Consider the following 27,703-nt stretch of genomic DNA (forward strand, 5'->3'; position numbering starts at 1 on the left):
ATTCATAAAGTAAAATTAAATATATATTTGTAATATTTTATAGAATTAATCTTTAATTAATTTTTTAATAAATTTTTAAATAATATTTAGAAAAATTTAATATCTTTTATAAAATTAATATTATAGTTTTAATTTAGATATAAATAAAATAGATATTTAATTATTAAATAAATAAAATATATTAAGAAAATATTAAAATAAATTTTAAAAAATAAATTTAAAAATTTGAAAAAAATTTTATATATATAATTATTTTTTTAATATAATTACTTTTTTTTTAATATGATTGCTAAGTAGTTTCTATATTTACAGAGTAATTATTTATAAAGTAATTGTAGAATTGATTGCTATACTATTACTAGACAGTTGTAATTACTCTTTTCAATCAATAGTTTTACACTATTAAGAAGTTTAAATAGAGTTTATTTATACTATTATTTTATCCTTTTCTTTGAAGTCTATATATACTCTTATACTAATAGATTATCATTTATTTCATTTACTATGTAGTTATTCTTTTCTCAAGTTATCAATCATTCATTTAATTATTTTGAGAATTTTATTTTCATTGAATTCACTGTGTAAAATTCTCTAATCTGATATAGTATTTCTTTAAGATTTTATTCTTAATATTATATTAAATTATCATCAAATTCTAGTTATTTTATTTAGTATTGAAGCTTCTTATGAGAGATATAATTTACTAGAATATTCTCAATCTTTTATTTATTTTTATTCTATATTTTAATCAGTTTTGATATTTTATTTAGTTATTCTAATAAAAGATTATTCATAGCTTTTTATAACTTATCAGAAAAAAATATTAAATGAATCTTTATATTAATTAATAGACTTAGTTTATAGCTATTTCTCATATTTTTAATAATTTCAAAGAGGTTTTCATTTTGCTTTGTGATCTTTCTGCTAAAATGTTAAATTTTATAATTTTTGAGTAATAGAAAGTCTTTATTTTCTATCTCAAAATTTGAGTTATGATAATATTTATTGACTTATGAAATTATATTTTTTTATATTTTTTTATATTGTCAGCTTTCAGCTTTCAGATTTTCTTTACTTGAATAATATATTATTATATATCTTTTTGTTTGAGCTTCTTTTATTTATATAGCATCTTTGATAGTGATTTTTATTTAAAGTTTATATTCATTATCTGTTAAAAAGAATGATATTTTAGTTAATTTATTTATCAAAGTTTCTGTCATATGATCTATCATCAGCAATTATTTATCTCAATTGTTCTGATAGTAGTTCATATACAAATAAAGTTTAATTATTAGATATTGATTGGCAATCTCAGTTTGATCATCTGTTTACATGTGATGAGTTGATAAAAGCTTTAGCTTAACTTTAAATTATCTGATGAACTTATTTCAGAAGTTTGAAATAAACTGCAGTTTTTAATTTAATATAATTGAATCTGATACTTTATAGTATTTATAGTAATATTTTAAAAATAATTTCATTAGTCTTTATAATATTGATTTTTCTTATGATAGAAATAAATATGAGTATTTTACTCAGTCTACAGACAATTATTAATATAGTATTATGATTTCTTTTTATCATAAAATTATTTATAAACTTTATTAAAATATACTATCAGACTTTGTTAAAGATTAATAGCAGCTTTAGCAGCTATAAAATCTTATCATGAGAGATTTTTTTTATCAGCACATCAGACAATTATTCATATATTGATTAATATTCTTAGTTTATTTACTTCAGTAGTATATTACTTTCATTAAAGAGTATAGCTTTTCTTTTCTTTTATATACTATTGACAACTACTCATAAATCATCTTCATAATATATACTTAGAGAGTAGAATTTTTCTTAATTAATATTATTAAATGTTTTTTAAAATATAAAAGTTCTTTTGTCAGCTCTCAGAGCTAGCTATTCTTCTTATTATATCTTTTTGATTCTCATCTTGACTTTATTAAAAATTTATATATCTGTATTTAAAGCCTTGATCTCAATAACTTTCTTGATGATTTATAAGTTTAATCTCTTTAACTTAAGAAATAGTTATATTCAAAAGCTTTTATTTATTAATTTTTTTTTTAAGTCTTCAGTTTGTTTAAAATATCTACTAGTATATTTTGATACTTACATTAATACTAAATTAGAAAGTAAAATTATGAGAGAAATTTAACTAAATATGCTTATCAAGTATTAATATTCTTAGTGATTATAAAGTACTTTAGTGCTTGATGATCTGTTAGAATTTTAAACTTACTTGTATAGCTAACTATATCTTCAAAAGCAAGTATTTTATCATAGATTTAGCTTTGAATTATTCAGGACAAAAACATAAAAAATCAAGATCATGGGCTGCTTGTTCACGTGGGCAAGTTAAGGTCAATTTCTTGCTCCACACATCTGATGCATTGTTATTGCACTTATCCAAGGAATACTCTGTCTTCTCTGCAGTCTTTTTATACAGGATATAGGCCTGAAGACGAAGCTGTATTCTAGTTGCTGCCTGTATTTTAACTACTCCGCACGTGATATGGGGGATCATATAATCAACCGTACTCAAGGCTCATGTAAGTATCAACAAATATACCTCTGATCTCAGAGTCTGCAGTCTATTACATTTGAATTTAAGCAGAGGGCCACTCAGGGTCACATTCATCCCTTTGTTTGTTTGCTTCATTCATGACCAGAAAGACTGTTGCCCCTATACCTTGGGAGAGAAAAGGAGGGTTGCGCATATCTTGTTCTGCAGGGAACTCGAGCAAGATCTGCCAGAACCCTGTCAAGCAAACGGGAACCTTGAGAAGATCTGCAGATCACACGTTTGGTGTTCAGGAACTCCATACAAAGTGAACCCGAAAAAAAAAATTGGAATTAAAAAAAAATTAAATAATTAAATAAAAATATTAAAAAAAAAAAAATTGAATAAACCCCCCAGAAAAAGCTCAAAAGAAACAACCGAGGCCATGGCGCAACAACAAACCACCCCGTCACCAACAATCCCCTCCCCACTCCCCTTCCCAAAACCAACCACAATCCCCCCCCGCGGCCCGCACACACACACTCTAATCCTCCTCCACGGCCGTGGCGACTCCTCCCTCGACTTCAGCACTGAATTCATCACCCTTCCCCTCCCCATTTCCCCCTCTACATCCAAACATCCCCTCTCAACCCTCCCCCAGCGCTTCCCGGGTGTCAAATTTGTCTTCCCCGGTGCGAAGATGGGCCTCTCCACCTTCTCTGGCAACATGATGATGCCACAGTGGTTTGACGTGGTGAGCCTGGACCCGCCGTATGAGAAACAGTACGAGCTGCAGCGGGAGGGCTTGCGGAGTTCGGTGAATTATTTGCTGAAGCTGGTGAAGGAGGAGGCTGCGATTGTAGGTGGGGTGGGTAAGGTAGTTGTGGGGGGGTTGAGTCAGGGAGCTGTGGTTGCATTGGCAGCTGCGATGAGCTTTGATACGGTTGAGGCTGGGGAGGCGTTGGGGGGGTGTGTGGCAATGAGTGGGTGTTGGCATTTCAGAAGGAGTTGATGGCGTTTGCTGGGAGGGAGAGGGCGGTGGGAGATGGTGATGGTGTTGTTGTTGATGACACCGGGAATCAAGATCTCGAGGAGGATGGAGAGAATGGGTGGCTTCGAAGCACTGATCCCAAGGTGGCGGTTAGCGCGGCTAATTGGTTCCGTGAGAATGTACTGGGTATCCCGCCAATTAATGTCGTTGACTGGCAGCAGATCACGCTTCCAAAGACACACCTGTGGATCGCACATGGAGCGTTGGACACGCATTTGAAACCGCAGTATGGGGAAGAGGGCGCGAAGACGCTGGAGAAGCTTGGGTGGAATGTCACATTCATGCTGTACGATGAACTCGAGCACTGGTATATGCCGGATGAATTGGAGGATATGGCGATTTACTTGGATGTTGTGGTTGGGGTGCCGGAGGCGGAATGATCTTGGGATGGGGTAAGAGAAGGGGTGGTGACGATGTGTGGAAGGGAGAGAGAATCTATTTTACGACTGAAAAACATTTAACAACATGGCATATGGTGACATTCCCAACCCCCAGGAAACTCAACCTTGATGGCGCAGTCCGATAAAGGCTCCTGAATGATTCTTGATAACATCAAGGGAAGGTTTGCTTTCTATATGCCTATTTATGCGCGTTTTGCTAGTGACACAGGACGAGGCGTTTTTATGTCAATAAAAGGGACAAAGCGATAATTTTGATGATTTACAGCGGTTGATTGTATGATAGATACTATTTGCACTTGATAACCAGAGCTAAGGCGCTCGTGTGTGTTTGGGTGGGTTCCCCCCCTTCTTTTTTTTTTTTTTTCAATATATATATATATATATATATATATTCTTAAGCTTGCTAGAGTCATTCCTCGACACTACACTGTGTGTAACTGGGGATTGATTGTAGCTCTATATGGAGGCTAGGACGCATGGAAAAATGGAATTGTGTCAGAAGAGCTTCTGTTCATAACCTAATAACTTTCCTTGTGGTGGCATATCCAACAGTAGCAAGGCATAGACACTGTGGCAGAATTGGGGTTACAAGTCTTTTGCAGTCATAATCAGTTAGTTATCTCACGCTACAATAGAAGAGAGCATATAAAATACAACATAATAACAAAAGCCACAATCACACATTTTCGAAAAGTAAGATGAAGAAGAGACCTATACATAATCCACTGCAAATTCACACCTGTTCATCGACAGTACTGTACATATACATATTACCACATCAAACCTACAAAAATGGCGACATCTGAAAAGGCAACATAATAACCCGGTCTATCTAAAATTAAAACATAAGGAGAAAAGAAGAGATTAGTAAATCAAAAACACTTCACGAAGAGCACAAGGAAAAGAAAAGAATTCAATGAAATCAGCATAAAGCGTCTGTATACAATCCATCTAACAGCTCTTAACTCCTCCCCAACTTCCACATCGCAATCTGCTCCTGCACCTGCTCGGAGGTAATCGGATACAACTCCGACCCTTCCACCATCCCCTCCTGCACGACGACGGTAGGCTTCCCTGTTCCCTGCCCCTTATTATGAACATGACCCCCAAATACCTGTTTAGCCACCCTCCGCAGATCCTCAGCAGTCAAAGCATCAATCCGCGCACACATCTCATGCACACCAACCTTCCGCCCATGCACCTGCACCTGTCTCCCCAGATCCTCCAGCTCCACCATGCGCGACTCAAGATTCATGAGCAGCGAGGAGCGGAGCTGGTTCTTGGCCCTGTTAACCTCCGCAGGTTGCAGGGCGGAGAAACGCGACTCGGTGGTCAGGGCATGCAGCTCTTTGCAGATAACTTCGACCATCGCGCTAATACGGGAGGGGATGCAGGAGGCGGAAATGCCGAACAGGCCGCTGTCCGTGTAGCTGAGGTTGAAGGCCATGCAGCTCTCTACCCAGCCGTGTTGGTTTAGCACGTTGGTGTAGAGGCGGGAGTACATGCCCTTGCCTGGGCCGCCGGCGGAGAAGGAGCCGCCGCCGCCTAGGAGGGTTTGGAGGGTGGCGAGGGCGTAGATGTCTGGTGAGGAGATGGGGAGGGCTTCGAAGGCAACGTGGATGTGGCTTAGGGCTGGATGGGCGGGATTGGCTGGTGGGGGGATTGGGGCGAGGGAGAGGTAGCCGCCTGTGTAATGGGAGGGTCTATGGAGGTTTGGGGTGAAAGGGTGCAATAGGGAGGTATCGAGGGGGGAGACGGAGGCGCTGTGGGGGGAAGAGGTTGATAGGTATTTAAGGAAGGGGATGTGGGATAGGACTCCGCCGGTTTTGTATGAGGCGGAAGACGATGGTGATGGAGGAGGTGGGGTGGATGGACTGGTGGAAGCTGTTGAAGTGGTGGAAGATGGGGAATGAGAAGGTAATGAGTTCAGTTCCTCTTTAGAAAGGGTGGTTTCGGACCCATGCCCGAAAAGCACAGGTTTATCCCGCTTCATATCCCCAAAGTACTGCTCTGTCAATTTCACCGCATCCTGATGCGCGACGCCCGCAAAGGCCACCACCATCCGCTCCGGCTTAAAGAACGTGTTCCGATACTTTTGTACAACGCCCCTATTGATCTCGCCCAACCTCTCTCTCGGACACAACAGAGGATTTCCCAATGTGTTATTCTTATACCCCGCAATATTCACCAACTCCGGCAGAATCATCTCCGGCTTCGCCCAGAGTTCCGTGATTTCATATTCCGCCACCATCAACTGCTGCTGTATCTCCTCATCTGTAATCAATGGATCCCGAATCGTCTCTGCCAGCAAGGCAAGAGTGGTTGGAACCGTCGAATTGAAGCTGGCAGATTGATACATGAGTGACTCCCGAGCCGATGCGCATTGTATATTCCCTCCCAGATTCTCCAGAGCCTCAACCATCTGATCCGCCGTCCTTTTCGACGTCGACTTAAATGCTAGTCTGTCAATGATGTGACTGACGCCACGGAGGCTGTCATCTTCGTAGCGGGAGCCTGCATCGATATAGACCCCTACACCGGCGAAGGGGCCCGGGAGAGACTCTGTAGCTACTCGAAGACCGTTTGGGAGGGAAGTTACTTGGTCGAGTTCCACGGGATCCTATATAGGAGTTTAAAAGGCCTTTCGTCAGCGATTTACATCTCCGTGCCATGCCGGAAATGCAGAGGGCGTTCGGGGATATACTGAGACGGAAGAAGGCAGCTTACGTACCTTGGATTGGGTTTCGATGCGGGAGGAAAATGCTCTGCAAAGCGACCGTGGAGTGCGCATAAAGGGTCTTGCCGGAGCAATGGCCCTAGTTGCTAAACGACGCATGATCCAAAGGCGTTGCTGGAATCAGGTCCAGAGATGTACAAAGGGTCTATTCCAGAAGTTGTCTGCGTCCAAGATGCCAAAAACGTTGGAACTTTAGTGGAGTTTTAGATGGTTTGACCGTTTTCGGGCAGAAACGTTGTGGCTTAGTCATCCATACAGCAAACCAACTGCCAAAAGGCGGCGGGCGGGATTATGGCTTTTCGGCTATTTTGGACCTTGATGAGATGTCAATTTTAAAACGAATCGCCAAATAGACACGAAACCTGCTCAGCCAATGAGAAGACGGCAAAGCAGCGCGTTGTTTTGTCGTGATGCGCGTCCTTTGAGTGAATTCCTACAAGGTATGAGCACTATTTGTATTCTGTATTTCCTATAAAGTGTTTATCTATACGTTTAACTGTTCTATGTTAACATCGCTGTCTCTCAACTATTAACTATCAAAGAAAGAAAAGAATGTCGACATGAAATTGGTATAAATGATTAACGCATCAGTGCTCCGCAGCCCATTTCCGATACCATTCCAGGCACTCCGCATTAGCCACGCTTGCACCCGTTTTAATATTCAACCCACAGAGTATCTGTTTAACAGCATTTTCAACCTTCTTCCCATTGGTTGTCACAGGGATTTCAGGGCATGCATCTACAATGACAGGTACATGTCGTGCGCTAAGCTCCTGACGGATAGTAGCTTGTATGCGGCTAGCGAGATCCGGGGGCATGAGCAGTTTCTCAGAGCCTGTATGACAACTACCATTGGCCGTCTCTGGGGTTGAAACCGCGGACGATGATGCGGAACCCGGAGCGGAGGGTGACGATGAGGCGGGCGGTCGTAACAACTTAACAAAGAGCACGACAGTTTCGTCGTTCTCGATCCCATTGCGTCTGCGGCCGATACACAACGAATCTTCAACCTCGGAGGCAAAATGCTTAAGGATAACATTGTATATCTCCGCGCTTCCAAATCTGACGCCAGCAGGCTTGAGAACGCCGTCACTTCGCCCTAGCATCTCCAACCCGCCCGTTTTGGGGTTAAGTTTCACGAAATCGCCGTGGTGCCATGTTGATGGCCCGAAGACGTCAAAGTAACTCTTTCGATACCTCTCTTCGCCGATGGGGCCTGGCGGCCAGAACATGACAGGCTGCACTGGGAAGGCCTTTGTGCACACTAGATCACCCGCGTCATTTGTGGAGCTGATATCCTTGCCAGTGTAGTCGTAGACAGAAACTGCCATGCCAAGACCGCGACATTGGATCTCCCCACGATGGACGGGGAGGATGGGGCAGGAAGCGCCGAAGAGGGAGATGATATCTGTGCCACCCGTGATGGAACCTAGCATTATATCGGGGTGGATATGAGAGTATACATAATCGAAGGTTGAAGGGGCCAGTGGTGATCCGGTGCTGAAAATAGCTTTCAGAGTTCGCAAAGATACGGGTCTGTGAGGGTGTTTGGAGGGGTTTAGCAGAGATTGCTCTAGGACTGAGAGGTACTTTGCAGAAGTCCCAAAGTGGGTTATCTGCAATTCGTCGATGAGGCGGGCCATGGCCATATCCCCTTTCCCATCTTCTGGGTCTAAGGGCCGGAAGGGGGAACCATCGTAAACCACTATGCTGGCGCCGCTTGCCAGCGCAGATAAAAGCCAGTGCCACATCATCCAGGTGGTTGTTGTGAAGTAGAACAGTCGATCATCAGGTCCAATATCACCATGGAGAACATGTTCTTTCTTGTGCTGCAAGAGTGTACCAAGGGCACCGTGGACGATTGGTTTAGGGGCACCGGTTGTACCCGATGAATAAAGGATGTAGACTGGGTGGTCTGGCGGGAGGGGCTCAAATTCCAATGGCAGAGTCGAATCTTGCGAGGAAGCCAGGAAGTCGGAGAAAGTTATGGCCCTGCCATTTGGTGATTTGATCGATTCTATATCGAAATCGTACCCCTTTATGGCTTCAAATACCACGATATAGCGCAATGAATCTAGGTTCGCTGTCAACTCCACGATTTTGGACTGTGTTGGATGGACTTTGCCGTTGTATTGGGACGCATTGTCAACGAAGAGCACGACCGGTTCAATCTGGCGCAGCCGTTCCAGCACAGCATGTACGCCTGTATCAGTTGAGACGGCACTCCACAAGGCTCCCATGGAGGTAGCTGCAAGCATGGCAATCACTGCGTCCGCATGATTGCCAACGAAGCCAGCAATCCGGTCTCCCTTGACCACGCCTGCTTCCCGGAGAGATAGCGCACAGCGTCGAACTCGTTCCCGAAGATCCTTCCACGAGATGTACTCCCGGGTAGATTCGGTTGCAGCTATAACTGCCACTGAGTTTTCATTGGGGTTACTTGCAGGGAAGAGGAGATTCTCGGCGAAATTGAGGAGGCTGCCTTCGAAAAAGACTGGTTTGGGGAACAGAGGCGTATCATTGTCTAGAACCTGGAGGGGGCGGCGGGAAGTCAGTTTATTGCTTTTTCGGGGAATAATGCTCGCGAGCGGGGAGGGGTAAGAGGGGAGATGAAGACTGAAGGTTACAAAATTTTGCCAATGGAGCTAAAAATTGATGAAGGAATTTGAGAACTATGCATTGTGCATACCTTATCATAAGTCCTTCGCGCTCTGACTCCCGTAAAGTGCCATACTTCCTCCCAAAATTTAGCAGGCTCGTTAACACTCCACTCCCACAGGTCATGATAGCTGTTCAAGCTCAAGCCGTATTTCTGGCTCACGAGGGACATGAACTTGTAGATCTCGGTGGATTCGGGGAACGAAGGCCTCCAGAGCTCTTTAGCAGGAGTAGCAAGGCCATTGCTTTGGGCATAGTCCATTGACGGCATTGTGGAAATGGGGATACGGAAAGAACTTCACGATGCAGTACTTCACAACCTTCAGATTTCACCCAGATATATAGCGAACAATTGCCTGGTTATATGTTATATATAGGTAAAGCTGAGTCACCAGAGTGGGCGGGACAATCCCAAGGTTTTGACAGTTTCACCGCGCTGGAGCTAGCAGCGCTGGTTGGAACCGGAGTGTTTGTTCATTTTCCGCCGGCGTTGGCATTTTCATTCTCGAGCGTGGCAAAATCGCCGACTCGGCGATTGGTGCTTAGTCAGGAGAGAAGTTATCCTGGCTGGCCACATGTGATAATTATGTCTGCCATGTCTATGATAGTGGTACTCTGGTTTGCAGTTCTCATTTCCCCCCCCCGCCCCAGGTTTTACAGGCATGGAGCTGTTGCGGAAGTGATCTCACCAAAATCTCACTTGGTTTTATTTAACTACAAGGGCCTAGGGTTGGTTAGCATCCTAGCTTCCAGAGAATGGGGGTAATGACCGGATGTGCATATGAAATGCTCGGAGGGTGAAATATGTAGAAGCAATCCGTTATTATTCCCTGGGGCTTGGGGGTTCTACTGGTAAACAACAGTTGTTTGTACCGTCTAACATTCTAGCTGCTTGGATCCGTTGGAGAGCCATATTCCATTCATAGGATCCATTGATTGCTTGAAAATATTCTGGAAGAAACGTTGGGAAGAAAAGATGGGATGCTTATCTAAGCAGTTCCGTCATTGCCGCTTGTAACCAGTCAGTTACCAAACCATTGACCTACGACCCAAAAAAAAAAAAAAAAAGGACATCCATCAACCATTCGATATCGGCTTCAACTTCAACGCAGAACACACGACATCGTTACTCCGCACTTTTCAAGGAGATCACTATTGCCACTTTCTCTAACTCCTTGTCTTCCTATTTGGAAAATATTCATTTATCTCTTGTAATTTTTTGTCCCCGTTTAGTTTTTCACAATGGTTAAGCTCCAGGAAGTTGAGGACGAACACTTCAAAGAGAAGCCTGCTCAGCCCAAGAGCGGGGCTCTCTTCGAAAGCGACGACGACGACGACGACTTCACAGATACAGGTGCGTTGCAACCCGTTAAATGAGTCTCTTCCGCCATCTTTTACAATACCACAGCACAATTGTCTTCATCTATTATACATTTCTACATCGAATATCTCTTTAAATATCAATCTATATCGAATCAAAGTATCCATTAACTAACTTATATCTCCCTTTTCCGAAACCCCACAGACTCCGAATTCTCCACCGAATCCTACGACGCCCTGCCAGAGGACGAGTCACTGTATGAAAGAATCGCCGCCCTAAAGGATATCATCCCACCACAGTCCCGACACAGAATCTCCAACTCTTTCTCCTCACTCGCCTCATTTGCCAAATCCACCGTCTCATTCGGCGGAAAGACGCTCTGGGTTCTGAGCACGAGTGCCTTCCTCCTGGGTGTCCCCTGGGCCTTGGCTCTAGCTGAGGAGCAACAATATGTACAAATGGAGAGGGAGCAAGGGATGATTAAGGGTGCTAATGAGGTATGATTCATTTATCTGCCGGTTCAGAAGGTCTTTTGACGATAAAGTGTCATGAGAAATACGTGGAGGGTATTGATTACTGATTTCGCTTTTCACTCTCCAGATGTTGACGCCGGGTGCTACGAGTTCCCTGACCAATCCTGAGGGAAAGCATGAGGGACAGGCAGCGTTGTAGATACGGTCAAGAGGCGAGGAATAGCGAACAGGAAACAGGAGATGGAATTAAATAAATAAGGGGATGCATTACCCAGAGTGGGAATTTTGAAAAGAAAAATATATACCGAACCAGCAGATTTTCATCACGAGTGCAAAGAAGACAAAACTAACCCGGAGATTTTTTTTTTTTTTTTCCCTTTTCTTGAAGTGGTATAACATTTGATCTTGGGATGCCTTATATTGCGACTTATCAAGTTCGCGATATGGTATTTACAACGGTGGCCGATTCGTTTCATCTCTTCAACAACCAACGTTTATCTCTGGCTTGTTTATTTTGTCTTCCTGCGGCGCATGAAAACAACTTTATGTTTAGGGGCAGACTATGATGACATATAGACGATGGGTGGAAATTTGAAGGGTAATATGAGGGAATGGTATGCAGGAAAAACGATCTCCTTCGAATGTATCACTCTCTTTCCACCCTGCTGCCATTTAGGAGCGGTGGTGAGGGTGGTGCAATCTCTCTAACCTAAAAAGAGGCGTACAAAACCTTTAACAACCATCGCCTTCTTCTTCCCCCTACCTCTGATTTACCTTGCATCCAAACCAACATTTCATATCATCAATCAGTTCATTCAACTTGTATCTATCTAGCCTGTTGCTTTTCCGTACTCTGTTATCTGTCACACTCTAAATCTCCTTTCTCCTACGTCTGCTTTTATTTTACGTCTTTTCTCATGGCATTTCTTTTTCTGTCATTTCCTTCGGTCAATTTTAAACCATGTAGCCCTACTTACACCTCAAATTACACCTTTGATATTCAATATTTGAAATCTGGCATATGTTTCTCCTCATACACACACACACACACATACCCACTTATATATTATCGCCATACGTCGAGATTCAGTTTATCCATGTTACGTCAAATGCTCTTCCTAAATTCAGGTTCCCATTTTTCACAACGTCAATTATTACATCTACACAAGCATTTGGGTTCAGAGGTGTGCAGCCGTTTTATGGCTGATTACGTGCAAACCATCCCACAACGTATGCGTGTGCATGTACATATCGAATATATCTGATATGGATGCAATCTTATGAAGAAATACGTATATTTAAATGCTGGCGTTCGGTTGGACAGTACGTACGTATAATGTTTTGTGAGAGCATGCATAAGAAGATGAGAATCATGACTCGCGTAGGTGACGGGAGAAAGTAGTAGAAGTACGTTCATATTGAGAGGGTCTAGTAAGGAAATTTACTTAGGTGGTATATGGGCGGTTGGTTGGTTTGAGGGGTTGGAAAGAATGGGGAGAATGTGCTGAACAAGGGGAGGGGGGTTGAAATGATTCGGGTATACTAAAGTGTCGTGATGGTGAGGGAATTGCCCTCCTGGAAACCAAGATGATAGATTATTTTAAGAAGAGGGGTGCGCAAGTTTTATTTCACACTACTGCTTGATATCTTGCGAAGTGCCTAGGTTTTAAAAGGAGTATGATGATTTTCTTGGTTATAAGAAAATATATCAAAGGGATAAAATCAAAAGAAATTGAAGAGAATGATTTTTCACCATCGGGATTCCTGAAATTGAAGATTCGTATGTCAGATATACACACCATAGGCGAGGAGAAGGATGTATGCGGTCCAAAAGGAAAATAAAAAAAGCTGAGAAAATAACATACCTTCGCCTCTCTTGCAGTCTTCAAATTGGTATTAAAATCGCGCCAGAGCCGATTAATCTCCCCATCTTCCTCCATCGCATCCACCACCTGATTGGAGTACTTGGTTCGTCGTTTGTGACTCCAGTGCTCGCGGCCCAGGACCTCGTGGTCGGCAAATACTCCCTTACGCCGGAGGTAGTCGATTATCCACTCGTTGAGGTGATAGCGCCAGTGGATGAGTGTGTGGGCCATTACGGCTTTGGTTTTGCAGTGTCTGAGTGAGACAGATGGTGGTGAGTTAGTATATGGGGAATTTGGAAGGTTAGGGGGAATAGAAGTTTTATTTTTGGTATTGATTTAAATACCTTCCTAGGTAAAAGTGGATGCTGGCATCCGGGATCTCGTTGCCCTCCCGGTCTATATTTCCTGAACCAGGACGCTCGCTGCCCTCATCGGCATCCGTATCGCCCTCGACGCTATCCGATCCGTCCGATTCGTCGTCAGAAATGGGATCTAGTGTTTCGAGGAGGTAGGGTTTGCCATCGAATCTGATATCGAAGGAGGCGGGATGGTTGGTTTTGTTACAGGCGTCGCAGGAATGACCCAACGAGAGGGGGTATCCCGAGACATAGATCCCTGGCCTGGCTTCAAGAGATTTTCTAAAGTCTCTGTTCCAGGCTGAAGATATAAGTTGCGATCCTGCAAGACCTGTGACTTCGTCCTTGACTTTGCTGAAGGCAACACGGTAGACGACATCGTCACGCGGGAATGCGGGGTTCAGTTTGTTGTGCACCATCCACTCAACGACGTCTTTAAAATGATCTCTTAAGCGCTTGTATCGGTGTCTTGTAAATTCGAATGGGATATTGTTGAGTTCGTCAGGGGCGCCCAGTGCTCCCTCATCATCTTGGTCGACGAAATCTTCATCGTACTTGTCAAGGTCTTCTGGGACGGGAGGCTCAATGTCGCTATCCTCATTCTGATTGAACCATGATCCCTCTTCTTCCTCTTCTGAAGGAGATTTATTTCCATTTGGTTCTGATTGCGCCGCCTCAGATTCATCTCCGGATGAGTTCACAGACACCACTTCCGTTTTTTCACCTGCCCTTCGGCGTCTGAGAACCTCCAGCTGACTTTGACGCTTCAGCTTAGCCTTGTCCGCCACCCCTCGACGAGTCCTTGTCCTTGTAGTTACTGTAGCCAAATCTTTTAGTTAAAATATTAAATAAACCACAAAAAAATTTATCGAATCCATACCAGAATCGCGAAGATCCTCAAGATCCTCCTCTAGATCTAGCTTATCTTGTTCAGCACGGTTGCGTGGAGTCTCTTGTTTCGCAACATCCGGCTCTACGTTCCATCTTCTCCGTTTCGCTGGTGACGAGCAGAAAATTTCGTCAGACTCCTCCCCGTCATCGTCACATTCATCCTTGATAACCAACGGCTTTAACGGCCCACCACGGAAGGACAGAGTTGAGTCTTCTTTTCTAACCTCAGGTCTCACATACCGTCTCCTCCGTTTCACGGGTGACGAACAGATAATATCTTCAGACTCCTCTCCATCCTCCTCATCTTTATCCGCGATTATCAGCCGCTCTAACGGTCTGCGACTGGAGGACGGGGCACGAATAGATTCTTCATCTGACGACGCATCTCCTTGTTCATTTGATTGAAGAGATTTTGAAATTGGTGCCTTCGTTTTCTTCAGTGAGCCGTTGTTACCGGGGGAGTTGAATGTGCTTTTATAGAGCATAGTTGCGGCCCTATCAATGCCAAGACTGAATCCGGGAGAGGAAGATGAGACGGGAGTAAAAGCTAGACGAGTTTGCCGTTCGGCACCCTTATATCTAGTTGGTCGCGCTGAGGGAGGCATGATGAGGCTGCCCTTTGTGTGAATGAGGCGGGGTAAATAGAGAGAGAGACGTTTCCTGTTGCTCACTTTTGGAGGAGTGCTACACTGTGATATCAAATTTGGTTTAGATAATTTTTGTCCCTAGGTTATCTTCACCTTGCAATAGGGAACCGCAGAGCTAATGGTCATCTGGAGAAACCATCCCTTGGGCTTTAAGAGTTGCGTTGTTGCATTATAGTTAATCTTTGATGTTTGTGTCCGCGGTTAGAATTTAAACGCGGTCGCGGTAGTTATTTATCACGTGGTTAAAGAAATTCGATATTACCATATTAGGCATAGGTCGTTCACATTACATTCCTCAGAGTTAAAATCTATATTTTAGTGATATCCAACTTGAAGTCAATTGAAATTTTTCTTTTCAGAGACATGTTCACGGCGCTTCCTCGATGCCTCTCAAGGCCTTTCCATTGATAAAATAGCATCCCCTGGCTCCGGAGCAGCAATCTTCTCCAACTCCGCTAACGAACGGAGCAAGATCTGTTTGGTCTCTGCGCCAATGAAAGACAATCCTGCAGCCACCACTATCAGGTTTTTCTATTCGGTTGACGATGATCTGACCTCGGGAGGGTCTCGAAGCTGTGAGAGGCATGAGAGGTGGTCCAGAAAATGTGAAAGACAAGGGATCCTTTCGCAAATCTCTCTTTTCTTTTAGTTGATTTCCTACCTCAAGCTACGCCAGACAAGGGTACAGGGGTTAAAGTAACTATGATGATGTAAGTGTTTGTTCTTTAATTAGTTAATCAGGTTTTTCGACCAAAAAGTAAATCAATTCCACTTGCCAGGTAGGTGATTGGCTCAATAATGATTTTTCCAAGGTTGAAACATCCTGACGCTATTGTGTGACAGAGGTATCCTGCATTATTCTGGTCTAATATCAATGACCATCGAAGCTGGTTAAACTTTAATGCGGACAGTGACCCCGGAAAATTCGACAGTTGGACCGCAACTATGGATGAACTTGGTCGTGTTTAGTTTTGTTGGTAAATTATCGGAACTAACGAAGCTACATAACCGTGACGTCAAGATTTGCCCCTTGTTGCTTCCACGCTTCTGGAGGCTCGCCCTATATGTTCAGCGCTCTGCCTGCTTATGTTCAGCTTTCGCATTTCGAATTGCTATCTTATTTATTCATGTCTTTTGTGTTCTTCTTTTTGTTCCAATACTTATCTGACTTGAACCTGGACATTCGCAAGTCTCGATACATATCAAGATACCCAAGTGCTGTTTGATCCACCTGAAAAATTAAAACTTATCCGAGTCATTGCGGCTGGTTTCTTCCTGGCACTTTCTTATCATATTTTCCCTTGTTCAATTCCCAGCTAAACTTGCTACTTCAGGCGCCTGTCCCATTTGCTCTTTTAACTTATATCTTAAAGTTATATCTTGAATATTGCGATAGTCGCTGCATTCATTCATTCATCATGGATCGCAGCGCTGTCAATGTGCCTACTGATCCGCAGTTGAAGGAGAATGTACGTAGTAAAACTACAACTTCTTCCAGTCCAATCCTCAATTCTAACTGTAGCTAATAGGATATCAATCGCAAACTACAATTATATGGCATTTACTCTGGTTTGTGGCACCTCTCGACCGTTCAATACCATTGCCCTCTTTCCGTTCATCATCACTAATGAAAATTCGGCTCTAGCATTCAGGAATGGAAAAATCCCATCGGTACGTTAGACTTGTGCAATATCAAGAGCTGAAAACGCTAATCCAAGAATTTAGAATAAACAAATTGATGTCGCCCTGAATAGCCTGTTGGCATCGGAAGCTTTGTCTTCGCCTACTGATAAACTGTCTCCTGAAGGTCAAGCCCTCATCAAAGGTGTGCGAGAAGTGATTGAGAATGCCAAAAGAGTTATCCTGGTTAAAAATCAGGACGGCTTGATGCAGGAGTTTGTTTGGGACCTGGAACATAGTGGAGACCGTTCCGCCCAAGAGACTTCAGAGAGTCCGTTTAACAGAGAGGCCTTGAAAGAAGATCGTTCTCAAGCTGTGGAGGGACTGAGAACTCTAGGCACTCTGTTGATAACCAATGGCCAGTTCCGGAAGCTTCGTATGTATATATTTTCACATCTGTAATGCCGTTCCTGTTGGCCTGCATATTCCTTCATGCTCTGTGGATTAACCGATGTATAGTTCGTGATGCGATGATTTTGATGCGTGATATGGCCAGTGATGTTGCCCAAAGAGCGGCGGGACAGATCAGACCTTCACAGGAGGAGATGGCCGGGATAGACGAACCGGCGGAAAGAAATGTTTGGCACGATAAGCCGGATTTCTCAAAGGACAAGCTAGCGTCTCAGTTCATATCGCAGGCGGGAGAAATGAAGGTGCAGGTAAGCCTGCATAATACCCTCCGCCAATTCTAGGCTAGTCGTTACTTACGCATTCCTAGGCCAAAAGAACTGCCCAGGAAGCGGCGGAGACTGCAGATCAAGCAGCCCGTCCAGATGGTCCGCAGTCTGGCGTTGATGTAGCTTCTGGTGCCACTGCTGGAACTCAAGTTGCCCGTGAAAGAGTATCTGAGAATGTTCCTGAAGAAGCCAAGTCCCAATCCCGCGAATTTACTGAGAAAACGAGGAATTTTCTCCGTGAGAAAATGCCTCAAGAGCGACGTGATCAAACTATTTGGCGATTGAAAAGAACGGTTGTCGAAATACAAGGCCATTCTGAATGTAAGTGGTTACCAAACCTTGAAACTGCCTACGTCATTGCTAAATAGTGTTTGTTATTCTAGACCAGCAAGCAATTGAAACTCTCCTTTCGCTTGTGGAAATTTATAGTGGCCATGGCAAAGATGCCTCTCAGCAGGGGGCTACGATAATAAAAGGTTCTTGGTGAAATCTCCCATTCAAGTTGCGCTCATACTAACATACCTGGTTAAAGGGTTGTTAGAGGAACACAAAGATTCGATAGGGCGGTTGAGGACAATCCTCGAACGTTTCGCGAACAGCACCTCAATGGGCGATCTTCTCGATTACATCAGAGACTTCTATCATGCCGCCGATGAGGATCCTCGATTGAAAGACTGGTTTAGATCGGTGAACACCTTCATCAGGTACATCTTCAACTGCCAATGATCATATTAGGAAAGATAGTTATTCTAACACGACAATTTAGGAAGTGTCTTCGAGAGCAAGGCTATGTTCTGGAGGATTCAGCAAATGATCAATGGAACAGCCTTTATGACGAAGGTCAATTCCTACTTCGTGACCGCTACCGCGATAATACCAATCTCGTAGTGGATGAGATAAAATTCCTTGCCGAACAGTTTGACCAAGACCCTTTGAACAAAGCTTTCAGCAATTCTTTACAAAAGCTTTTCCATGATCTTGGCTATGATGCCAACGGAAAGATGGTTTTTAAGAAACACCTCAGGAAAGATGTCACCGATATTATCCTACCTATCATCTTTGAGAAAATACGCTATGTTCCATTGCCACGCATCGAGGTGTCCGACCCTATGGCCGATGTGGTGAGTGAATCCAGTTTGGACGATTTGAAACTTATGTACTGATCTATTTATGAAGGTGGTCGAGAATCTCGTTATTGAAAGTGACAATCTCCTGCCCAATGCCATCGAGTTTAGTACCGACAACTATTGGCGATGGGGTCGTAAAAAGATTACAAACAAACATACAAATAAGGTATGTGATATTTGTATAGTTCTCCTAGTTTTGTTTGATCTTGAACTAACGCCATATTTAGCTCATGATATCAGCAACAGGAATACAAACCGACTGGAAAGGTATTTCCATTCAGCCCTTTACCAAATCTAGTGGTTTTGATACAGGCTAACAGGCGTGCTTTAGACGTCAGTTACTATATCAAGAAAAAATCAGGTTTCCCATCTATCACCGATACTGGAGTGATGGACATACTCATGCATGGCGAGGGTTTCAGCTTCCAGATTTCGGGGTCTATCATTGAATCACCTGATAGGCTATTCAAACCCGACAAAGTCAAGGTCGATGTCAAAAACCTAGACATTAAGCTCAAGAAGTCGAAACATAAGTTCCTTTTCACGATCTTCAAGCCCCTCCTCTTCAGTGTCGTTCGCACCGCTGTGGAGAAGGTCCTGGAGAAGAAAATCAGCGAAAGTTTCACTAAAGCTGACCAATTTGCATACAACGTCCATAAAGAAGCGCGACGTTCTTGGGAGGCATCGCGCGACGACCAGGATCAAACACACAACCTTTATTCGTACTACGTCGATGCACTACGGAAGCAAATCATGGAGCTCAGGGAGAAAGCCGCCGAAACAGAGGCCGTGAAAAAGCGAGACACTAAAGTCAAACTTGCTGTCACCGCTGCTGACTCTCTTTTCAAGGATATCAAACTGCCAGGTGGTATATCCTCCAAGGCTACAGAGTACGAGGAACTTGCTACCAAGGGTGATAGATGGGAATCGCCTGTGTTCAGCATCGGCGAGGCCAGTCAATCTACAGACTATCCTCGTCTAGCTCCCATTACGCGGAAGACTCGGAAGTCTCTTGGGGACACTAACGGCCAATTTAATCAGCTTGAAGGCAAACGCGCTATTGGAGGAACGAGAGTTGGAGGGCGTCCCCCTGTAGTCCCAGAAGTCAACCTTGGGGTGTAGTGTTGGAGATCAGCCCTCATCACCAAATGTCGACCGACCGACATGAAGCTCCCCATCAACCTATCTAATCCATGCCGCCATGTTGTAATTTTGTTTACTTTTTGGTCTTTCGTTTCCTGTTTCTTTTTTCTTTCTTAAAAGCGTTTCCGCGAATTTTCCAACGCAAACGTTTCGCCGAATGTTAACAAAATTTTAAATTGCCAGGGATCAAGGATTGACAGGGCATTTATCAAACGAAACGATGGGACGATTCACTGAGTTCATACCAGTATCCTAATATTGCCTTAGATTGTTTCCTTTTATATATATACGCTCATTTGGCTATCTTTGTTCAGTGTGCTAATGTTCACAAAATTCGGGGCGCCGATATTTCGATAATATCTCATTTAATAATTTGGAATTTATTACTCTTCAATGAAAATAATATACTTAAATACAAATTACAAGTTTTTCTTGATAGGTGTGGCTTATTAAGTAAATGCATCCGATCTAGTTAAACTACAAAGTCTCAGGCTCCAAGTGCCGAGAGTCGGTTTGTGTTTTTCTATCATCGACAAAGCTTCTCTGGTCTTGACTGTTTTCACGCAGCGTAACTGAGCAGCAGATATGCTGGCATTTCCTTGGATCTCCACTTTATTTTTCAACTTTTCTAGCATACTGCCAATAATTCCACCATACTTCTACTCAATTGAACTTAGAAGAGAATTCTGCGCAACCAGCAAGCTCCCCATATAAACCACTGTTGAGCCCTGGAAACACCCTCTGTAGAAAGAGAAAAAAGATATCAAATCGGGAACGTCAAAGATGACGGTCTCGAAGAACCCAGGGAGCAACAGCAGCAGCAGCAGCAGCACACGCCCCAGCAAACCAGTCTCAAAAACCACCACCGCATATCTGTTACTCTACAATGCCCTCTCCTTCGCTCTGTGGACTACGATAACCGTCCGCCTTATCTCCCTCCTCACCCTTCTCACCCCAACCGACAATGTAGCGCATATATTTGATACTCTTTTCCCTCTCCTCCACTTCGCCCAGTCCCTCGCGCTTCTGGAAATCCTGCACTCAGCGGTGGGACTCGTGCGCGCTTCTGTCGTCACGACCACGTTGCAGGTGGCCAGTCGTATCCTGGTTGTGTGGGGGGTTTTGTATCTTTTCTCTGTAGAGAGGATTGGACGGCAGAAGGGGGTTGTGGGTGCTGGTAATGCTGCTGGTGCTAATGATGTGACGAAATTGGGCGATTGGGCGTTTGTTGGCTGTGTGGCTGCTTGGGGAGTTACGGAGTGTATTCGATATGGCTTTTTTACATTGCAGTTTTGCGGTGCTGCGGTGCCGCGGTGGGTGATATGGTTGAGGTATATTTCTTATTTGTTGTTTTTTCCTCCCACCAACAGTAATTCCCCTGGTGGAGAATGGATTAATTGCAGTGTCCCAGTGATTTGAGAGGGGATAGGAGCCGTTCCTATATTGATTTATTCATTGTGTTTTTCGTAGCTAACGTGGGATTTACGAAAGGTATAATACCTTCTTCATTCTCTATCCTATAGGGATCTCGAGCGAGTGCTGCTTAATTTACAAAGTCATTACGCCGGCAGGGGATATCCATCCAGCTTTGGCCTGGTTCTTTATATCAACTCTGGTTATCTATGTTCCTGGTATGTTTCATAGCGCTGGTTTTGCATGTGCCGGGACTGTTTCTCATTAACACTTTTTATTTTTATCATATAGGTTCGTACATTTTGTATACGCATATGATGTCTCAGAGAAGGAAGGTGATAAGAGCCGCCAAGCAGGCGGATTGATAGACATTATATATTGTACTAGAATATATATAGAATATATGTAATGACATATGTATGATAATGCAGTTTTCCTAGATGTGACAGGGAAGTATTTTTTTGGGACTCTTTCCAGCCCCTTGTGACAATTCTGTTGGGTTTTTTCTTCCATTATTTCTTTTGTCATTTCACATGTCTTTCATAATATCATTGATAGCTTTAACAGCAAACACCTTCCTTTCTGCTTCTGGTAATTCCGCAGCCATATCTGTATATACGTTTTATTAGTCGCATGTGGAGAAGATGAGAGTCAGTCGTGGGAATGGCAGGACAGAAAACAAGTAAACTCCGAACCTCGATTCTGATACCATATTGAATAAGAAAATTAGAAGGGACATCCTTACCTTTAATAGCCTGCATCCTCAACATCAACCCATCCATGTTTTCAATATGACGTTCATCTACATCGCTGTCGTTGCGTATGCCCCCTTCCCCTTCATTATCACCGTTGTGATCACCCCCTTTTTCAATCGCCAACCGCAGGTCAAACATTTCACGTTCTAGTTCACTGACTTCCTTATCAAAACCACTTTCTTCGTCGGACTCGAGTAAGAAGTTCGCAGAGAGGTCTCCATGGTTACTTGAGGTCCACTCATTCGTGTGTAAGACTTCCCTTATTCGTGCCATGCCTTCGAGTTCTGCAAATAGGTTCGGGATTCAGCAGGGAGATGGATAGAAAAGCGCAAGAAAGGTATGACAGATAAATAGGTGAAAATACCAACCTCCAAACACATTCCTCTTCTCCTTCGTCTCCTCCTCTTTTGGATCCCAAGTCACGACTTCCAATTCAAAATGGCCCATTTCAGACAGCTGTTCTTCCCACCACCTAGTGCTAAATTCCATAATCTGTTCTTGTGCATCACCATAGTCACCGTTCTCCAAGCTATCGAGCCCTTCTGCACCACTCCTACCCTTTCCCTCACCCTTTTTACCTCCTTCAATCTTCCCCACCAATACAACTAACCCAGGAACTTCTCCAGCTCCTCCCCGTTCCTCTTCAATCCGATTCCTGACCTCCGCAACAACGCTCAACAGCTCTTTAAGATACCGTACGCACATATTCCCGTTTTCCGTAGCTTGAGAAATGTCAGGGCCACCATTGGGGCGAGGAACTGGTTGTATTATGGCTGGTTTCTCTATGCAGACAATAATAGCCCCAATGACATCCCGTACCTCACGGGCTTCATCAGAAAGGAATTCAGATTTCCAAGTTAAGGAACCGTTTTGTAGGGGAAGCTGGGGTTCTGTCAGTAGAGATATAGATTCTTCGGTGGTAGACTGCGATTGCGGTAGGGATGGTGTGGATATAGGAGGTAAGGGCAGCTCGTCGACCCATATTGGTATATCTGCCGTGTAATATTTTGTCGCTATCTGTAGCGGGGAATGCGTAGTGTATCCAGCGAACGTGGATGATACTCCCGCCGATGTGGCGGGGTCTAATTTAGGTGAAGGGCAAGAGAAACATGATTAGAGAGTTCAGATAATCAATGGGGAGAGAGAATCCATATATTGATTTAATAGGAAATCCATTTAATAGCTCACCTGCCCTTCCATCTAGCTGGACGACGTTCGTAGCTTGCTGCGCATGGGTTACGGCAGCTCCGGTTAGGCTGTGAAGAAACGGAGGGATGATGGAGTGGGATTGCGGTGCGGGAGTTAGAATTAGGAGGCGGCGCGGGCTTGAGATGTTGGGGACTGTTGTCTTATTGGAGGATTTCTTCCCGAGCTGTCGCGGGGATGACATGGTGAGTTTATATAGATGTATGGGAGATTAAGAAAGGTAGGTTAGGATGGGATCAGGATTGCGGGAAGCTGTTAATTAAATAACAACCATATATTCCCATGCTCGTAGAATTCGCTCTGGGAAAGGGTACTGATTGTATTCCGAAGGGGCTAGATGTCAGCTTAGAGGTTGATTGAATTTTATATCCATACAAGTATGAAATAACTACAAGTTTAATATTGTCCAGCCAGTCGTATGAAACCCTGTCGTCATCCCACTTCTTGCGGGGCTGGATTTTGGAGATACTTGCAAAGGAGGATGAGCTCTCATTCACTCGGGAAAATCTCTACAGCGCTACAACCTTCTTATCAAGCTTCAAGAACAAAAGGGTAATAGCATATTTATGCTGAGCTCTTCAATTTAGCTAGCGGCTATTGAAGAATATTATTCCCTCTTTTAAGGGTCTGGTAAGCAAACATTTCTCGCCACTTTTTCACCAGCTAACAACGTCTACTACGTATATTGGGGTCCAATTCCGTTAGATTCGTTTCGGCTTTACTTTTCAGTGTAATTCTCCATTCTGTGAAGATAGAGGACATCACGAAGAAGTCTTCAGAAACAAGGCGCCTGTATTCCAGTGGTCGAAGTCGTGCTATATCTGAAGAGCCACAAGTGTGCAAGTTTTGATTTATCCGTAACAAAATAAAATAAACTCCAAAGCATCCAATATCACGGAAACGAGTATATCTTAACCTCTCCGTTGGCCCCGAGCCCGGTTGACAGTGGCTCTGCCTCGGGCCAAACCGACACCTCTCCCACGTTGACCTCTCGACCGGAACATGGGTGCGTTTCTAACAGTGGAAGGGAATAATTAGTGATGATTTCCAAAATGGAACCGGCTGAATTTGAGAATAAATAGCTAGCTGTCCAAATATAAAGAGAATGGTGGATTATCAGAGTGGTCAACAAAGGAAGGAAACTATTTTGATACCTACCTCAGCATATCTGGTACAATAAAGAATCTCACATGGCTTCCCCGAATATAGACCTGGTCAAGATGCGAAACACGGCCGTCACGAGCTGTAACAGTAATGTCTTTGAGTTGAACGTTCATATTATCTTCGGCTGTGTTCACGTAACTAAAGTTAACAAACTAATCCACAATGCGCGGGCCACAGCTTTTCCCCATCACAATACTCATAAACCAAGGGAAAATAAAAGGGTATAAAACAGGACGTAATCGCGCGCACCTTCAAGTAGCTTTCCTCTGTAGACCTGTCCCGAAGTGATCTCTAGCGTAACAACATGTCCCTATGCGCGCAAGGAGTGGTCAGCAAGCAATCGCTTCAAATGCGGGATATTGAGCGCAATAATAGAGCAGATGATCTTTTCGAATATCGACCAAGAGGCAGGATATTGAAAAAGGAATGTGCGTGGCTGGAAGCGGAACTCACTTGCGCCTCGTTGAGGAGCTTGATGGGTATACCAATCGTACTCGTTAATTTGCCCATCTTGAAAACGACAATGCGCCAAGCTCAGTAAGCAGAATGTGCAATCAAATAAACAAGCAAATATCCTAGGATAAGTCGATAAGAACTGTCCAGATATTGTTTTTTGGGTCAGTTGCAGGTCATGGTAATTATGAGGTTGGATTGTCGTCAAGCAGAAGAACTAACTCCGTATCTAGAGGTGGTCACCGCTTCCTGTGAATTTAACTGACCAACCAACTAGCAGCTGGCAGAATTAAGCTTCGGAACAGCATTTTTGATCCTTAACTTCCAAGGTCAGCATTCACGCAACAACACTCGAACAAACACCATCACCAATAACAACATAGTGCGTACCAACATACAGAGATCTGTCCTATGGTGACAGCCAATCCATAAGGAATTAGTTTGGACTAATTCGCTTTCTTTATTCTTCTTTCACTTAAGTATCATGGGCACCAATCCATCTACTTGATGTTATCTTCCTACTTCTAATCACTCTACATTTCCACTATCTTGCAAAAATACTCCTAAGTCGAAGAGCAAAACAATCAGCAATGGCGCGTCCACTCAATCCCAACCTTCCGGCATTCAATCTTGCTATATCCACGTTATTCCGCAACCCATCCCTCTTCGTTCCAAACCTCACAATCCCCACCTTCCTCCAACTCCCAGAGGAAAACCTGGGCGCTCACCTTGCTCCCTCCTCATACTTTTCCACCGCTACAAATGATGCGAATCGACATGATTCCCCACCTAAAATCCACGCGCTCGTTATCGACAAAGACAACACGCTCACGCCTCCAGAGTCTCGCATAATTCCACCCACCTACTTGGAAAAGCTCAAAACGCTCCGCACCAACCCTTCCTCTCCCTTCAACATGGACAGTAACCCTTATGGCATTCTAATTGCCTCCAACACGGCGGGCAGCAATCCAAGCAACTCCCTTTATGAAGAGGAAGCAAAGCATTTGGAATCAATTTTATCCCATCTTAAAATTCCAGTTTTTAGATCTGGTGTACCTGTGGGAGCAGTTCGATCTAATGAAAGTTCCAAGACGCCGCCAAAGTGTCACCCGCTAAAGAAGCCATTTTCCTACCCTGCCATACTTGCACACCTTCGTGCCCAAAAGGTTGTATCCTCTCCTGACGAGATTGCAGTAGTTGGTGACCGTCTTGGCACTGATGTGATTATGGCTGGTCTCATGGGATCGTGGAGCATTTGGACGAAGAAGGGGGTGACTGTTGGTGTTGAAGGGGAGGATGAAGGCAAGGAGGGTATGGATTTTAGAGGGACATTGGCGAAACTGGAGGTGAGGTTAGAGCGGTATCTGAGACGGAGAGGCGTTGCGCCTGCGGTGCCGAAGGGGTGGGAAGGCGGAGTCTAGCCCACGTATGAAGTTTGTATTCTTGTAAGTATACGGTTGTATGTCTATTTTTGGGTTTTCTGGAGGTCTACAGAACATACTAGAGAATGTGTATTAGACAGCGGATGATATTCGATGAGAGCCGTATTTGTTTGCGACTTTTGGAAGAGGCAAAATGACACCAACTACACCAGCTATATACACAAAGCAAGGTATGTCATTTTCTCGATCACATATACTATACTAATTAATCCGGTTTCTAACATAAGCCATAGACTGTTTTTTCGTCATTTTGCAGATAGCAGCTTGCGTCTTGTTTGTTCTGCTAGTCGCAATTTGCTAGACTATGATTTCCATTCCTCGGTCTCCGACATTGTACCGAAGCAATTGATTCCTCCTACTGTATTCATAAACCCCAATTTGATATAGCTGGCAACGAACATCATGGAGGAGTTTCTCCATACATGCCTTTCATCCCAGACACGGCCTCTGCGACGCAACCACGTAAAAATGTACATCCAACGTATTCCCGGCTCTAACCCTTTTGCTTGGGAGCGACAAAGTTCACTTAACCAACCTCGGTGGAGTTCCAGTTATTCGTCAGGATCGTTCTCACCACAACCCTCTAGTACCGTGTTATTACTTATTTCTATGCGATCAAGGGATTAGGTTTGAATTTAAGTCCCGCTTTTAGTCTCTATGCTAGAATGGAGCCAGCAAGTCGTTTCCAGGAGGGCAAAACTAGAAATGAGGTGGGGTATTTGGAAATTCAGCCGCTCTGTGTGGAGTTACCCACTGCTTTGATGCTTGGTGTCTTTGAAACCCAATCGATCGTGACTGAGCTTGTGAACAACGTCTCAGAAGTACGAGAAACTATTTAGATTACAGATAGCATTTCCAACCCCCTGTTGTGGGTCTCGAGCCAACTGAACGCAGTCGAGCGAGTGTTCTGTCAAAGTCTCTGAAGTTGTTAGAATATGGAAGATATTTACCGATATTCCTACTGGATGTTGGTGAGCTGAGGCACCTGAAACGCCACTGATTGTGGGAGTACTGGGCCATGCGGAATTATCTGTGCCAGCGATTAATTTCTTCTCGTCGGGTTGCGAAGTATCCAGACATATTAACCCATTATGACGCAGTTTGTCGCAAGTCTGCCCCGCAGCTTAGGATGATGCTTGAAAGTATTGTTATCTGGTTACTTGGAATGTCAGGAACTCTGTTGGTTATGATTTTGAACGAACTTTTGATACGAGTGAAAAAGGGGAGTGAAAGTTTTTCCACCACCCGAGCTTGTGCGATATTATCTTGAGGTAAAACTCTAGAGGCCTGGCCCGCAGGTAGAGGATTTCGAGAAGGGACGGTTGCTTTCAAATGCAGCAAGCAATACCCCAACTGAGGTTTCTAGGGATGTTAATTAGCTATACGGGGAAGCCTTTGGACGCCTATTGACGCTTATCGAATGATGACCTTTGTAGTTAACAAACGCCCTACCAAAGAGCTCAAACCGGTTTCTATAATCATACACCTGTTTACATACTTGGGACGAAGCGATCAACCGGAATACGAGGAGAACCCACGGAGAAATCTTTTGATTTTGATAAGGTCAAAGAATACAGCGACAATGCCATGTGTTACTGCATGATATAAAGTAGTCATTGCACATGGTACTTCAAGAGCTAGATTTCTCTTTGAGGTGGATTTCAGGTAGTTATGTGTCATGCTCCGAAAACAACATGCGCTGCAGCAGGAATTAACAACATT

The 27,703-nt window shown here is 43.7% G+C and overlaps 11 protein-coding genes across 11 annotated transcripts; 6 read left to right on the forward strand and 5 right to left on the reverse strand.

Moving 5' to 3' along the window:
• Window positions 1–2,966: 2,966 nt before the first annotated feature.
• Window positions 2,967–3,952, forward strand: PAAG_08215 (hypothetical protein; the record flags this gene model as incomplete). The annotated part of the gene is made up of 2 exons (XM_015846451.1): window positions 2,967–3,504; window positions 3,606–3,952. 2 exons carry the CDS (start codon window positions 2,967–2,969, stop codon window positions 3,950–3,952), a joined length of 885 nt encoding a protein of 294 aa, XP_015701115.1.
• A 982-nt stretch (window positions 3,953–4,934) lies between these two features.
• Window positions 4,935–6,809, reverse strand: PAAG_08216 (mitochondrial-processing peptidase subunit alpha; the record flags this gene model as incomplete). The annotated part of the gene is made up of 2 exons (XM_002789733.2): window positions 4,935–6,593; window positions 6,705–6,809. 2 exons carry the CDS (start codon window positions 6,807–6,809, stop codon window positions 4,935–4,937), a joined length of 1,764 nt encoding a protein of 587 aa, XP_002789779.1.
• A 488-nt stretch (window positions 6,810–7,297) lies between these two features.
• PAAG_08217 (acetoacetyl-coenzyme A synthetase) lies at window positions 7,298–9,639 on the reverse strand (the record flags this gene model as incomplete). The annotated part of the gene is made up of 2 exons (XM_002789734.1): window positions 7,298–9,241; window positions 9,400–9,639. 2 exons carry the CDS (start codon window positions 9,637–9,639, stop codon window positions 7,298–7,300), a joined length of 2,184 nt encoding a protein of 727 aa, XP_002789780.1.
• A 971-nt stretch (window positions 9,640–10,610) lies between these two features.
• PAAG_08218 (mitochondrial import receptor subunit tom22) lies at window positions 10,611–11,361 on the forward strand (the record flags this gene model as incomplete). Its single annotated transcript, XM_002789735.2, has 3 exons — window positions 10,611–10,722; window positions 10,894–11,186; window positions 11,290–11,361. The coding sequence occupies 3 exons, from the start codon at window positions 10,611–10,613 to the stop codon at window positions 11,359–11,361; spliced, it is 477 nt and encodes a 158-aa protein (XP_002789781.1).
• Window positions 11,362–12,911: 1,550 nt separating this feature from the next.
• PAAG_08219 (hypothetical protein) lies at window positions 12,912–14,879 on the reverse strand (the record flags this gene model as incomplete). Its single annotated transcript, XM_002789736.2, has 4 exons — window positions 12,912–12,926; window positions 13,028–13,280; window positions 13,372–14,200; window positions 14,264–14,879. The coding sequence occupies 4 exons, from the start codon at window positions 14,877–14,879 to the stop codon at window positions 12,912–12,914; spliced, it is 1,713 nt and encodes a 570-aa protein (XP_002789782.1).
• A 1,460-nt stretch (window positions 14,880–16,339) lies between these two features.
• PAAG_08220 (hypothetical protein) lies at window positions 16,340–19,527 on the forward strand (the record flags this gene model as incomplete). The annotated part of the gene is made up of 12 exons (XM_015846452.1): window positions 16,340–16,390; window positions 16,451–16,490; window positions 16,567–16,592; window positions 16,647–16,977; window positions 17,061–17,260; window positions 17,320–17,599; window positions 17,662–17,754; window positions 17,811–17,982; window positions 18,045–18,399; window positions 18,455–18,571; window positions 18,633–18,672; window positions 18,737–19,527. 12 exons carry the CDS (start codon window positions 16,340–16,342, stop codon window positions 19,525–19,527), a joined length of 2,496 nt encoding a protein of 831 aa, XP_015701116.1.
• An 804-nt stretch (window positions 19,528–20,331) lies between these two features.
• Window positions 20,332–21,326, forward strand: PAAG_08221 (hypothetical protein; the record flags this gene model as incomplete). Its single annotated transcript, XM_015846453.1, has 3 exons — window positions 20,332–20,879; window positions 21,040–21,179; window positions 21,253–21,326. The coding sequence occupies 3 exons, from the start codon at window positions 20,332–20,334 to the stop codon at window positions 21,324–21,326; spliced, it is 762 nt and encodes a 253-aa protein (XP_015701117.1).
• Window positions 21,327–21,490: 164 nt separating this feature from the next.
• Window positions 21,491–23,106, reverse strand: PAAG_08222 (hypothetical protein; the record flags this gene model as incomplete). Its single annotated transcript, XM_002789739.1, has 4 exons — window positions 21,491–21,570; window positions 21,707–22,000; window positions 22,085–22,798; window positions 22,905–23,106. The coding sequence occupies 4 exons, from the start codon at window positions 23,104–23,106 to the stop codon at window positions 21,491–21,493; spliced, it is 1,290 nt and encodes a 429-aa protein (XP_002789785.1).
• Window positions 23,107–23,833: 727 nt separating this feature from the next.
• Window positions 23,834–24,596, reverse strand: PAAG_08223 (hypothetical protein; the record flags this gene model as incomplete). The annotated part of the gene is made up of 4 exons (XM_002789740.2): window positions 23,834–23,936; window positions 24,081–24,210; window positions 24,336–24,396; window positions 24,540–24,596. The coding sequence occupies 4 exons, from the start codon at window positions 24,594–24,596 to the stop codon at window positions 23,834–23,836; spliced, it is 351 nt and encodes a 116-aa protein (XP_002789786.1).
• A 533-nt stretch (window positions 24,597–25,129) lies between these two features.
• Window positions 25,130–25,960, forward strand: PAAG_08224 (hypothetical protein; the record flags this gene model as incomplete). Its single annotated transcript, XM_002789741.2, has 1 exon — window positions 25,130–25,960. The coding sequence occupies one exon, from the start codon at window positions 25,130–25,132 to the stop codon at window positions 25,958–25,960; it is 831 nt and encodes a 276-aa protein (XP_002789787.1).
• Window positions 25,961–26,646: 686 nt separating this feature from the next.
• Window positions 26,647–26,981, forward strand: PAAG_12518 (hypothetical protein; the record flags this gene model as incomplete). The annotated part of the gene is made up of 2 exons (XM_015847997.1): window positions 26,647–26,802; window positions 26,832–26,981. The coding sequence occupies 2 exons, from the start codon at window positions 26,647–26,649 to the stop codon at window positions 26,979–26,981; spliced, it is 306 nt and encodes a 101-aa protein (XP_015702368.1).
• Window positions 26,982–27,703: the final 722 nt, after the last annotated feature.

The sequence above is a fragment of the Paracoccidioides lutzii genome (assembly GCF_000150705.2).
Source record: "Paracoccidioides lutzii Pb01 unplaced genomic scaffold supercont2.31, whole genome shotgun sequence".
Classification (NCBI taxonomy): Eukaryota; Fungi; Ascomycota; class Eurotiomycetes; order Onygenales; family Ajellomycetaceae; genus Paracoccidioides; species Paracoccidioides lutzii.